The sequence below is a fragment of the Dromiciops gliroides genome, chromosome 3 (assembly GCF_019393635.1).
Source record: "Dromiciops gliroides isolate mDroGli1 chromosome 3, mDroGli1.pri, whole genome shotgun sequence".
Classification (NCBI taxonomy): Eukaryota; Metazoa; Chordata; class Mammalia; order Microbiotheria; family Microbiotheriidae; genus Dromiciops; species Dromiciops gliroides.
In genome coordinates, this window is record NC_057863.1 from 225,046,580 (window position 1) to 225,061,104 (window position 14,525).

At 39.5% G+C, this 14,525-nt stretch overlaps 1 protein-coding gene across 1 annotated transcript in view; it reads left to right on the top strand.

The window, feature by feature from the left end:
• Positions 1-14,525, top strand: part of ARHGAP6 (Rho GTPase activating protein 6) — a 670,816-nt gene that overhangs the window by 627,122 nt on the left and 29,169 nt on the right. Inside the window, exons 8-9 of the mRNA XM_043996656.1 lie at positions 1,686-1,834; positions 6,148-6,327. Coding sequence (XP_043852591.1) covers positions 1,686-1,834; positions 6,148-6,327 — 329 coding nt within the window. The remainder of the gene's footprint in view (positions 1-1,685; positions 1,835-6,147; positions 6,328-14,525) is intronic.

The following is a 14,525-nucleotide window of genomic DNA, read 5'->3' on the forward strand; positions in this document are numbered from 1 at the left end:
CCCATGGCCAAATCTCATTGTGTCTTTCTTGATAAAGCATTTCTGTTTGGTTTAGTTTTGCTGTTTATTGCCATCAATATCCATAGCTCTGCCCATTGAACAACCCTTCTGGGAGACCTTTTCATGATTTCTTAGACTGAATGGGAAAAACAAACTGGCATGGTATGTTTAAAACATAATGAAAATATCTTCGAATGATTCCCAGAAGATTATTGAATGTAGAAGATGCTATCAAGCGATACTAATAATCCCACTGAGAGAGTCTTTACTTTATGTGCTGTGGGGTAAAAACTTTCTATCCTTGTTATTAGGAGAGAAGTCACAAGGGGAAGGGGAATAGAAAGGGAAATATGAGAGAAGTGAAATTGAAACCCAGTTATCTCTTCTTGTACCACGTTTATTTATGAACACCTTTTCAAGGGCATAGTTGAGGGAATAGATGAGAGCTGTGTCAGTTCTAATGTTTCTAGCTGCTGCAATGATGCCCCTGTGTTAAGAGCACAGCAGAGGAGATCAGGAGTTGAAAGAAATGCATGATTTCTGTGAAGTTTGCCCTGTTAGATGACACGATAAAGATGAACCTCCGATGAGTCTTAAAGCCATATTTAAAAGCCTTCACTGGTGTGCAGACAAAAAAAAAATAAGACTCCTAACATTTAATACCTTATAACATTATAAAATTCAGAATAGGTGAAATTTGCTTAGTGAACCATCAATAACATAGTATCCCTTTTCACAAATCATATATAGAGATGGAGATAGAGAGATAGAGATAGAGATAGAGATAGAGATAGAGATAGAGATTCTCTCTTCTCCTCTTCACTTCCAGTCTCTCATGAACACTATTACCAAAGTAATTTTCTTATATGCACTGTTCTAACCATGTCATTCCCCTACTCAGTCAATTCCAGCAGCTTCTGGTTGTCTCTGGGATCAAATATAAACTCCTCTGTTTAGCTTTTAAAGCTGTACACAATCTTGCCCCAACTATGCTTACAGACTTGTTGGACATCAATCTCCCTCTTGCACTCTGGTTTAACCAAACTCTCCTTTATTTCTTACACATAGAATTCCATCTCCCATCTCCCTGCCTTTGCTATTTCTCACACCTGGAATTCATTCCCTTTTTACCCATACCTCATGGAGTCCTTTTCTTTGAAGATGTAGCTTAAACATCATTTGCTATATGGTCTGTTAAGACCAGGTTACTAGTTAACTAGGTTACTAGGGACAATGAAATTACATCTTTAGTATTTTGCATACTAAGTGTCATTGTAATTGGTTTCCTTTGTAATCCTATGCTTTTTATTTTATGCATTTAAAAAATAATTCTAAGAGGTCAATAGGCTTCACTAGACTGCCAAATGGGTCCATACCACGAAAAGGTTAAGGATCCCTGTTCTACACAAAGCCTTTCTAATTCCTCCAACAGTCAATACCCTCCTTCACAAACTATCTTATGTTTAATCATATTTTGTTTGTATTTATTAGCTTTATATTTGTGTTGTACATATTTTTATATGTAACTTTGCCTCCCCAATTAGAATTTAAGCTCCTTGAGGGTAGGAATTGCTTAATTTTTTGTTCTTGTATCCTCAGTGCTTAGCACAGTACCTGGCATACAGTAGGTGCCTAATAAATTCTTATTGCTTTTTAGAATTAGCTTGCTTTTTTCTTTGCCTTAGTGTTAGATCCTGAGGAGCAGCTGAGCACCTTACAGCTTCTCGTCTACCTCCTACCTCCCTGCAATTGTGACACCCTCCACAGATTGTTGCAATTCCTCTCCACCGTGGCCAGACATGCGGAAGACAATGTGGACAAAGATGGACAGGAGGTACGTATGAACAATTCAGGCTCTGGAAGAGATTTGACTAATTCATATGCATGTTTGAAGACTGAAAAAAAAACCCATGATGTGGAAATTCACATGAGAGATGACCACCTTTTAGTGCATTCTCTTAGCCATAAAATAATATGATTTCTCTCATGAGTTCATAGCTCTAGAGTTGAAGGAAACCTCAAAGGCCATGTAGTCCAACTAGACCCCTCATTTTACAGATGAGGAGATTCAGAGAAGTTGTGACGTGTCCAAGATCACACAAATAGTTATAGCAGGTTTTCTGAATCCAAAGCCAGTAAATGTTCTTTCCACTGTACTATGCAAATAGTGTTATGTTTCTCACTGTTCCTCTGGAAAATTCAGTCAGTCAACAAGCATTTATTAAGGATCTACCAAAAAAAAAAAAAAAGGATCTACCATGTACTAGTCACAGTACTGAAGTGCTAGAGACACAAAGAAAGGAAATAGGAAAAAAACAGCCCTTCCTGTCCAGGAGCTCACAGCCTAATGAGGGGAACAACTTGCAAATAAAGGTTCTATAGACAAGTTATGTAGAGGATAAATCAAGAGTACTCTCAGAGGGAAGTCATAAAAATTAGAGAGGATTGGGAAAGGAATTTTTGCAGAAGATGGGACTTTAGCTGAGACTTTTAAGTTTTTATTTATTTTATTTTTAATGTATGAAATAAAACAAGCATTTCCATAACATACTAGAATCAAAAAAGATGAAAAAAGATGATTGCACAAGGATCTGCAAATCTACTATGTACAATTTGCTGTTCCTGTTATATATATATATACATATATATATATTTATAATAAAGTTATCATGTAAATTTCTATTTTTCCCCTTTTTGTCTTCCTCTCCCCCTCATTGATGGCTACCACTAGACAAAAATAGATATATATGTAAAGTTATTCTTGTAACATCCATTTGTTTGTTTGTTTGTTTTTCAGGACAATGAGGGTAAAGTGACTTGCCTAGGGTCACACAGCTAGTAAGTGTCAAGTGTCTGGGGCTGTATTTGAACTCAAGTCCTCCTGAATCCAGGGCCAGTGCTTTATCCATTGCACCACCTAGCTGCCCTTATGTAAAATTATTCTATACACACACTTTTGTTTATCAGTTCTTTCTCTTAATTCAGATAGTGTCTTCCTTCATAGGTCCTTTGTAGTTAATTTAGATATTTATAAGAGTCAAAATGACTTATTCACTCAAAGGTATTCTTAAAACAATATTCCTATTAGTGAGAATTGAAGGAAGCCAGGAAGAGGAGATGAAGAGGCACTGAGTTCCAGGTATGGGGTACTGACGGTGAAAATGCCCAAAGTAGGGGGACAGCTAAGTGGCACAGTGTATAAAGTATCAGCCCTGGATTCAGGAGGACCTGAGTTCAAATACAGCCTCAGACACTTGACACTCACTTACTAGCTGTGAGACCCTGGGCAAGTCACTTAACCCTCAAAAAAACCCACAAAAAAAAAAGAAAAAGAAAGAAAAAAAGTAAGAAGATAGTTTCATATTAAGGAACAAGACCACTATCAATGGATGTCAGAGTATTTGAAAGGGAGTAAGATGCAAGAAGAAGACTGGAAAAGTAGGAAGAGGCCAGGTTAGGAAAGCCAAAAGAGAATTTCAACCAAATCTCTGTTGAGGATTTTCAGTCAAATCTCCAAAAGAGGATTAAAAGCTAATCAGAGAGAGCAGCTGGGTGGTACAGTGGATAGAGCACTGGCCCTGGAGTCAGGAGTACCTGAGTTCAAATCCAGCCTCAGACACTTAACACTTACTAGCTGTGTGACCCTGGGCAAGTCACTTAACCCCAATTGCCTCACCAAAAAAAAAAAAAAAAAAAGCTAATCAGAGGATTTTATGTTTGATCCTGGAGATTAAGATGGAATCATGGGAGTTTCTTGAATAGGGAGGCTTACAGGATCAGACCCATTCTTTAAAATATCATCCTCTGGGTTAGGAGAATGAAAACTTGTTGTTTTAAGTAGTGAAATTTTACTCTGTACATTGAGGAGGGTTTTTTTTTTTGTATTCACCTTTTAAAATTTATACATTGTCTCTCCCATTAGACTATGAGCAGCTTGAGGGCAGAGATCTTGGTTTTTTGCCTTTCTTTATAATCTTAGCCCTAATAAATTCTTGTTAATTGAATGATTTATCCTGCATAAGTATTGATCTTGTGGAGAGATGGACAAACTAGCATTCACAGCAAACTAGTCTCCTAAACCCAGGAATACAGGGCTTCTAACTTTAAAGTTTATAACTTTTTTTCTCCCCACAAAATCTTATTAGAGACCAAAGAATCCAGCCTCTTCTGGGATTTCATCAGTGTGGGGAACTATTGCTATAAGAAGTCCCTCCACTGATGCAAATCAACAAATTGTTAATTCAGGATCTTAATAAGTTGCCTGGATCACCATTTGTTTAAGTGACTTACCCAGGCTCAAGGCAGGATTTGAATCCTGGCACAAAAAGCAGGCTTTCTATCCATCATACTATACTATTTCTCTGTGTGTTCAACATAGGTAGTAAATTCGGTAATTCAGAATTTTAAAATCCCTCTTGGGGTCTGAATTATCCAAATTAACCTTGCAACTGTTAAGCTTCTGGTGCACATTGCTTTTTTTTTTTATCACAGGCTAAAAAATATAAAGGATTAGACTGAGATTCAGTGATGATTATAGGCTCTGGGCAACTTTATTGTCCCAACTTTTCAAAACAAACAAAAAATACTGCCAAACCACAACACCCATAATATGGTGAGCAACAGCTGGATTTTTTTTTTGAGGTTTTACAGGGAGTATTGCATACTCCCATTATAGCATAAGAATGTTTATTTATTGTATAATTATCCTTATTTTATAAATTATTTTATTTTTAAAAAACCCTTTTGAAAAACTATGAAATGAGGAATTCCTAATGATACTTTAAAACATAACACTGGGGGCAGCTAGGTGACACAGTGGATAAAGCACCGGCCCTGGATTCAGGAGGACCTGAGTTCAAATCCGGCCTCAGATACTTGACACTTACTAGCTGTGTGACCCTGGACAAGTCACTTAACCCTCATTGCCTGGCAAAACAAACAAACAAACAAACAAACAAAAAAACAACATAACACTCAAAAAGCCTTGAAATTATATATATATATATATATAGTGATCTTATAATTCATTTGAACCTAGTTGTTTTTTTTCCATAACCCATAAATTTCAAATGGTAAAAATGCTACTGCACTTGACACATTTTTTAAGGAAAGAATACAAAAACAGAAAAGGGGCAGGGTGGTTTGGGAGGGGTAGAACAACTGTGTAAGCATGATTTTCCTTGCAATCCCCACTGCTTACCCAACAGACTACTTGAACTTGGCTTTGGTCCATTCACCTGAAAACAGCCTTGCTTTCTAAAAATAAACCAGCCGGAACACTATCCTGGAAGTGCCAGGCCAGATGCCAACCCAGTAGTTTGCAGAGCAAGGATAGGGCTCAGTTCAATTTTCTGGAGTACCATTCAGGGCCCTTGAGTTTGACATTTTGAACCTAATCCAAGGTCTCCTTGGATTGCAAAAACAAATGGAGTTCATTCCAGGAATGAAGGATATCACCCATCAGACTATGACAGACTCAGCAATCAGGAAAGGGTTACTGAGTTCCCAACTAATCTAGGCCAGTAAAGTCTGAACTCTATTGGCATAACAAATATGAAGAATAGTAAAGTCGAGTTTTCTTAACTATAGGCTAGATAATGGTGCGACACATTACTTATTGGACATTCTCAGAATTGGGGACAGAAAAATGGAATTTATGTATTCTCTTAGTTCCTATTTTGATAAATTTTGCATAGAAGATATTAAGGAAATGGAAAATAATGGTACTTAAAAGGCAGCATGGTACAGTGGGAAGAATGCTAGCTTTAAAATCAAAGAATCTGGATTTAAATCCTAGCCCTGCTTACTCCCTAGATAACTCATTAGAGAAAATCACAACCCCAGGACCTCAGTTGCTTCATCTGAAAAATGGGGAGGTGACTGTTGAAATAGACTTCTAAGGCCCCATGCCCACTCTGCATCTATTCCCTATGATCAATCAATAACAACTTATTAAGCATCTACTATGTGCCAGGCACTGTGATAAATGCTATGTTGCTATGATGTTCATACAATCAAACAAGGATTTTGGAGACAATGTATGGAGAGAAAAATTTAATAGAAAAGGAACAGTAATGATTGAGGCACCATTAAGGACTCTGAAAAGCTAAGTCATTAACTAACTTATATTTGTTGTTGTTGCTCTAGGTCACTGGGAACAAAATGACATCACTTAATTTGGCCACTATATTTGGACCTAACCTGCTACACAAGCAGAAGTCTTCAGACAAAGAGTTCTCAGTCCAAAGTTCAGCCCGAGCAGAAGAAAGCACAGCTATTATCGCTGTGGTCCAAAAGATGATTGAGAGCTATGAAACCCTTTTCATGGTAGGTGACTCTTCCTTGGCACTGTATCTTTGCTAATTGGTTTTTACCCTTTGCCTCAAGAAAACCAAAAATAGCTCATTTTCCAGCTTCCTTCTGAATAGGGATGTTGTTGTTGTTGTTATTGTTGAGTCATTTCCATTGTGTCCGACTCTTTGTGACCCCATTTGGGGTTTTCTTCACAAAGATACTGGAGCGGTTTGCCATTTCCTTCTCTAGCTTGTTTTACAGGTAAGAAAACTAAGGCAAACAGAGTTAAGTGATATGCCTAGGGTCGCACAGCTAATAAGTGTCTGAGGCTGGATTTGAACTCACAAAGATGGGTCTTCCTGATTCTAGGCCTGGCACTCTATCCACTGCACCACCTAGATGCTTCAACTGAATTTAGTTGTATAATGAACTCAATTCATCATTAACAGAAAATTTAGTCACCCACAGAGTAGTGATAAAGTAATGACTTTGCTCTTAAACAAACATGCCAGTCCTTTTTCAGCCAAATGCATGCTGTCCCCTCAGCCTCAGGGAGAGCTTTAGCAATCGGTCTTTCTGCTGCTGTTCCTGCAATTGCTCAAAATGTCTTTGGAACTTCTGTAAGAATTCATAGCACATTCTCTTGAACAGGCACAGCTGTGGCAAACTTTTATCCTTTAAGGAGAGATTTTTTTTTTAATAGTCAAAAGTCATTTGCAGCCAAAACTGGTGAATCAGCTGTATTATCGTGTTTTTGTTCCAAAACATTTTTTCACAGAAAGTATAGTGTAAACTGAAAAAAAAACTCTCATAGAGCAAAAGGGCTGTCATGGGAGGCAGCTGTGGAAGGGATTAGTCCTGGGGTTGGAGAACTTGTGTTCGAATCCGGACTCTTATGTTTACTACCTGTGATACTTTAGGCAAGTCCTTCATCTAGAAAATAAGGGCTTTGGACTAACTCTCTATAATCCTATTGTCATTGTTCTATGTGGCCTCAGAAAGTGGAATTAGTAGCAATCAATTTGGGAGTGTTTGAGCATTCATTTGACAAGCATTTATTAAACACCTATTATGTACAGGATACTATGCTAAGTGGATAGCTTGATGTAAGAGGAAAACTTTTTAACAATAAGAGCTTTCCAAAAGTAGAAAAGACTACTTCAGAGGGTGGTGGATTCCCCTTCCCCAGAGGTCTCTGAGCCAAGGCTGATTGATCACTTATCGTGTTCATTGAACAGGATCCTTTCTCAGATATAGGCTGAACTAGATACTTCTTCCAATGAAGAGATTGGGACTCGGATTCTGAATTCACTCCTTTTGTGTTGCTCAGACTTTCCAAGAGGGCATCCTTCCAGTCCCTCAGGCTCAAAACCTAGTAGTCATCCTGGATTCCTCACTATGTCTCATTACCCCCCACCCACCCACATCTAAGCTATTGCCAAGGCCTATCCATTTCACCTTTGCAGCATCTCTCAACGATGCCCCCTTCTTTCCTCTGACATTTCCCCCACTTTGGAGCAGATCCTCATCGATTTATGCCCAGATTATTTCAGTAGTCTGGTAGTGGGTATGCCTACCTCAAGTGTCTCCTGGCTTCAGTCCCTTCTCCATTCAAACATTAAAGTGATTTTTTTTAATCGTGTCATCCCACCCCCTCACTCAATAAACTTCAGTGATTTCGTAGTGCCTCCAGGAACAAATACGAAATGTTCTGTTGGGCATTCAAAACCCTTCATAAACTGGCTCCCTCCTGCCTTTCCAATTTTCTTACACCTACCTCCCCAAATCATACTCTTCAATCCAATGACACTGGCCTTTGGCTATTCTACAAGCAAGACACCGCAGCTCGGCTCCAGGCATTGTTTCTGTCTGTCCTCCATTCCTGGAATGCTCTCTCTCCTCCAGGTAAAAACCAGTACCAGGTAAAAACATTTTTTTACATGAAGCCTTCCCAAGCCCCTCTTAATTCTAGTGTTTTCCCTCTTTTAATTATTTCCTATTTATCATGTACATATCTTGCTTTGTATATATTTGTTTGCATGTTGTCTCCTCTATTAGATTGTAAGCTACTTGAAGGCTGGAACTGTCTTTTGACTCTTTTTGCATTCCCAGCACTTAGAACAGTGTTGGCACATAGTAGGTGCTTAATAAATGTTTCTTGAGGGGCCTGCTAGGTGGCACAGTGGATAAAGCACTGACCCTGGATTCAGGAGAACCTGAGTTCAAATATGTCCTCAGACACTTGACACTAGCTGTGTGACCCTGGGCATGTCACTTAACCCTCATTGCCCCACCCAAAAAAGATGTTTCTTGATTGATCGGTCGATTGCTCTGAGATGTTCAAGGATTTCTGTATAATTAGTACAACTGATAGAGTTGAATTCTAGATAAACAATGCTGATAATGTCAAAGAATAAAACCCTTTATTTTCTTCGTGTGTGTTTTTGACACACATATTTCCTTGGCTCTTGAAAATTTGAGTGCAGCAGTGGCCCAGGTGGGGGAGGGGCACAGGCTCATTGGAGCTAACAACTACAACACACAAAGCTGGTTGATTAGCAAGTTGGTCTGGGGTCATCTATGGACCAGGGAACAGGCCAGGTGAGTGAAGAACCTGATCATCCTTAAATCATACCACCTGGGACTTCTGAAGCTTGGGATACTGCAGCCTGGAAACAGTGCCCCACTTTAAGGAGCTAGAAGTCAAGTAAAAGAAAGGCAAGATGAGCAGACAGAGAAAGGTAAGGACCATAAAAAGTTTCTTTAGTGACAAGAAAGATTGAGGTGCACCCTCAGAGGAAGATGTCAATGTCAGGGCCCCTATATCTGAAACTTCCAAGAAAAATATGTATTGGTCTCAGGCCAAAGAGGTGCTCAAAAAGGACTTTGAAGATAAAGTTAGAGAGGTAGAGGAAAAAATGGAAAGAGAAATGAGGGTGATTCAGGAAAGACATGATAAAAAAGTCAACAGCTTGAAAAGTCAAATTGGACAAATGGAAAAGGAGGTATTAAAAAGCTCTCTGATGAAAATAATTGCCAAGAATGAGGATTGAACAAATGGAAGCCAGTGACTTTATGAGAAACCAAGACACAATAAAACAAATCCAAATGAATAAAAAAATAGAGGGCAATGTGAAATACCTTCTGGAAAAAACTGCTGACCTGGAAAATAGGTCCAGGAGAGATAATTTGAAAATGACTGGTCTACCTGAAAACCATGATCAAGGAAAGAGCTTAGACATCATCTTCCAAGATATTCTCAGGGAAAATTGCCCTGAAATTCTTGAAGAAGAAGCTAAAATATAAATTGAAAGAATCCATCGATCACCTCCAGAAAGAGATCCCAAAAGGAAAACTCCTAGGAATATTATAACCAAATTCCAGAGCTCTCAGGTCAAGGAGAAAATAGGGCAAGCTGCCAAAAAGAAAGAATTCAAGTACTGTGGAGCCCCAGTCAGGATAGCACAAGATCTAGCAGCTTCTACATTAAAGGATCAGAGGGTATGGAATACGATATTCCAGACGGCAAAGGAAATGGGATTACAATCAAGAATCACCTACCCAGCAAAACTCAGCATAATCTTTCAGTGGAAAAAATGGGACTTTAATGAAAAAGAAGACTTTCAGATATTTGTGATGAAAAGACCTGAACTGAATGGCAAATTTGACTTTCAAATACAAGACCCTAGAGAACCATAAAACATTGGAGCTGGGGGACATATCTGGGGTCGTACAGTGGGTGACTGTCTTGTGTCTGAAGCCAGGTTTTGGCTGGGATTCCCCTGGGTCCAGGGGTGATAATTTGTCCACTGTGTCACCTAGCTAGGTGATGACACCCTTAGGGTTAAATTGAGGGGTGAAGGGAATGCACTGGGGGAGGGGGAAGGGCAGAAGTGAAATCCTACATGAAAGAAACAGGAAAAGGCTTATGGAGTGGGGGAAGAAATGGGACAGGAGCAGGGCAGTAAATGAATTTTACACTCATCAGAAAAGGCTCAAAGACATTAAACTCATCAGAGCTGCCTCAAGGAGGGACTAACACACACACACACACACACACACATACACACAACTGGGTGGAGTAATCTATTTAATATGGGCAGTAAATGAGCCTAACACTCATGAGAATTGGCTCAAGGAGGGAATAATGTACACACTCAATTGGGTGGAGTAATCTCTCTAACCCTGCAGGAAAATAGGAGGGGAAGGGGATAAAGAGAGAGGAGCAAAAGAAGGAAGGGCAGAGTGGGGGAAGGGACAGACAGAAGCAAATCCCTTTTGAAGAGTAATAGTATGAAAGAAGATGGATAATAGAATAAATATCATGGGGAAGAGAGTAGGATGGAAGGGAAACAGTTAACAATAGTAATCATGAAAAAGAGAAAGGGGGGGAAATGTACAAAAAATATTTATAGCAACTCTTGGTGGAGGCTAAGAATTGAAAATCAAGGGAATGTCCATCAATTGAGAAATGATGGGAAAAGCTATGCTATATGAATGTAGTGGAATGGTCTTGTGCTACAGGAAATGACAAACAGGGTGATCCCAGAAAAACCAGGAAAGACTAATGAACATTGATGTATAGTGAAGTGAGCAGAGCTGGGAGGGCATTGTGCATAGTGACAGCAGTATTGTTCAATGAGCAATTGTGAATGACTTAACTACTCTCAGCAATGCAATGATCCAGGACAATCCCAAAGAACTAATGAGGAAGCTTACTATGTATGCATCCCCATAGAAAGAACTGATAAAAAGAACACGTGTGGATTGCACATATATAGTGTGGTTGTGATCTTGTGGAGGGGGAAGAAAGGGGGGAGGGGGAGAAAAATTTGGAACTCTAAATCTTGTGAAGAGGAATGTTGAGGACTACCCTTACATGTAACTGGAAAAAATAAAATAAATGTTTGTTACTTTAAAAAAAAAAAAACCCTGGGGAAAAAAGAAAGAAAGAAAGAAAATATTAGTGCCTATTTACTTCAGACTGTTAATCAGTTTTCCTAGAGTTTGGCCTTTGATTCTCCAGTTGTTGTTTGTCTTTCATTTTTCAAAGTGGACCATGACAACAGAAGGTAATGTCATGACTTGCAATGAATTGGATTTAAGTGAGAAAGGGCCATATGCAAGGTCACCAGCCTCTCTCCTCCAGAACTATCTGGGTCCAATGGCAAGATATATATCAGGACAATTGGCATTGGTCCCAGATGTTTTAGGCAATTAGGGTTAAGTGACTTGTCCAAGGTCACACAGCTAGAGTCTGAGGTGAAATTTGAATTCAGGTCTTCCCGACTTCAGGGCTAGTGCTTTATCCACTGTGCCACCTAGCTGCCCTACCGATTCTCCACTTACCAGTGGCCAGTAGGATGCTGTCAGTAAAATGAATCTAAAATAACACATACATGAATTTCCTTGAGGTATAAAGGCTCTTTATAAATAAAAAGTATGTGGACTTTGAAGAATTTTCTAGATTAATATAAATACACAAGTCCATCCAAAACTAGCCTCCACAAATTGAAGTTATTTTTCAATACTACCTTCTAATTATGCAGATATGTACAAATTTAAGAAAGGAAGATTAGCATTGACCCAGTATCTTTCCTAGGCCCCACTGGCTTGAACTGACAGGCCACATATCTTTTTTTTTTTTTTAAGCAAGGCAATTGGGGTTAAGTGACTTGCCCAGGGTCACACAGCTAGTAAGTGTTAAGTGTCTGAGGCTGGATTTGAACTCAGATACTCCTGAATCCAGGGCCAGTGCTCTATCCACTGTGCCACCTAGCTGCCACAGGCCACATATCTAATAGCAATGAGCTCAGAGCAGGCCAAGGTCCAATGACTCTGGCTTCCTTGTGGTTCCTCTTACAAGACATTGCATCTCCCAACATTTTCTATCTCCCAAGCCAGGGTCTTTCTCCCTCCTCACCTCTGCCTCCTGCCTTTCCTGGTTTCCTCAAGTCTTGGCTCAAATCCTCAGCTGTGTAAGAAGTCTCTCCCAGTCCTCCTTAAGATTTGTACCTCCCCTTTGACATTATCCCCAATTTGTGATGTTTAACAAATTTAAGAGACATAGTTTCTGGGTAATTAATCATTTTATTAATAATGTTAGCATACTACCAATAAAAGGGTCAGTGACAATCTCGAAAACCAAAGACAGATCATGGTGGTAGGCTCATAGTTTATATGCCCTTGGAATAGTGGGTGTTCCTGAGTGGGGCAATCAACTCTGATTGGTTAGTAAGTAATGAGAGAATGACTTATATTATAATGAAAGGTGGGCCTATTCTAATGAGGGGCTGGGGTATGTGTGTGACTTTGATTCTGTCATTTACTTCTAAATTGCCCAGACTTCATGAAATTTGAACTCAGGTCCTCCCAACTTCAGGACTAGTGCTTTATCTACTGTGCCACCTAGCTGCCCTACTGATTCTCCAGTTACCGCTGTGCTAGTTACTGTTCATCAAAGAATTTATCCCCACTCTGTAGAGCACAATGAGCTTTGCTACCTGGGTGGGGTCTGAACAAGATTGAGGAGAAAGCTAATTCAATCTCATTCTCAGCAATATCCTTCAGAGACTACAGGCAGGCTTCTGAAAATATCCTGGTCCTAATTAATTATTAATATGAGTGAAATAATAATTTCTCTCAAATTTATCCTGTATATATTTTGTTTTTAGTTGTTTGCATGTTATCTACCCCTATTATGCCATGAGTTCTTTGAGGGCAGGGGCTGTTTTTTGCCTCCCTTTGCTTTCCCAGCATTTGGCACACTTTCTGGAACAGAGCAGGTACTTCCCGAATGGTTGGCACTGGACTTCACTTGACTTGGGGTTAAAAAAAAAAAAGGAGAAGGGGGCAGCTAGGTGGCGCAGTGGATAGTGGCCCTGGATTTAAGAGGACCTGAGTTCAAATCTGGCCTCAGACACTTAACACTTACTAGCTGTGTGACCCTGAGCAAGTCACTTAACCCTCCATTGCCCCACAAAAAAAAATAATAATAAAATAAAGGAGAGAGGAGATAAAGATCTTAGCCAGCCAGGAAAGAAGCCAGAAAGATGTGTACAGTGATGCACTATGGCTTCCTCCAAAAGCAACTATCGTGGAATATATTCAGGCTCCCAGCTTGCTGAGAATGGAGGGAAGTAGACATGACAGAGATTCCAGAAGAGGAGGAAGAAGAAGATAGTGAGCTGCTATTTGCAGAGGTGAGGGAAGGACATCAGAAGCAGAAAGTGGCCTGTTATAAGGCTCTTAAAATGAGGGGGATAGCGAGGGGATATGTTCTACTGTGGCCAATTATGTTGCGAGCATAAAGAAAGGCCTGCCTTCCTAGAACCTGAGCAGATAGGTATCCATCTCCCTAGAGTGGAGAGAGAAATGGAATTGGATTCAGAGGATCCAGATTCAAATCCTGCCCCTGGTGCTTACATCCTATATAACCTTGGGCAAGTCACAACTGTTTGGGGCCTTAGGTTCCTTGTCAGTAAAATGAAATTGGATGAAATGTCTTCAAACTCCAAATTTTTGATCCTATGATTCAATGATGTACATTGGGTAAAAGGAATTCCCATGGAGGTCCTTGAAAATAAGTCAAGGTCCTGGGCAAGTCACTTAACTCTTATTGTCCTGCAAAAAAACAAACAAAAAAGAGGGGCAGCTAGGTGGCACAGTGGATAAAACGCTGGCCCTGGATTCAGGAGGACCTGAGTTTAAATCTGGTCTCAGACACTTAACAATTACTAGCTATGTGACCCTGGGCAAGTCACTTAACCCTCACTCCCCTGCAAAAACAAAAAACAAAAAACAAAAACAAAAACAACCCAAAAAAGCAAATAAGTCAAGGTTTTGACTAAAGCTATCCTGTTCGTTTTTTCAAGGACCACAGTCATGTATCAAGTGCTTACTGTATGCAAGTATAGTAAATATCATTACCTTGACAGTGATGAGAGAATAGTTTAACGTGATTTTGCCATAAGATCTGAGAATAAAGAATCAAAAGAAAAAAAATCTGAGATAGAAATTGTAACTTTTATTATCTTTGCAGAAAATATTCCCCTATTAGGTTACCAATACAACTTCTTATTCCAACTATGCATTCTCTGAAAGCTGATCCCTCCTGAACTTGGATAATCCATATTGACTTTGGCAATGAAACGGGGACCACAGTGAAAGGTGTTACTGCTGTTAACAAGGGCAAAGGCACATTAGTCTTGGGAAAAGAACTACAAGAGAAT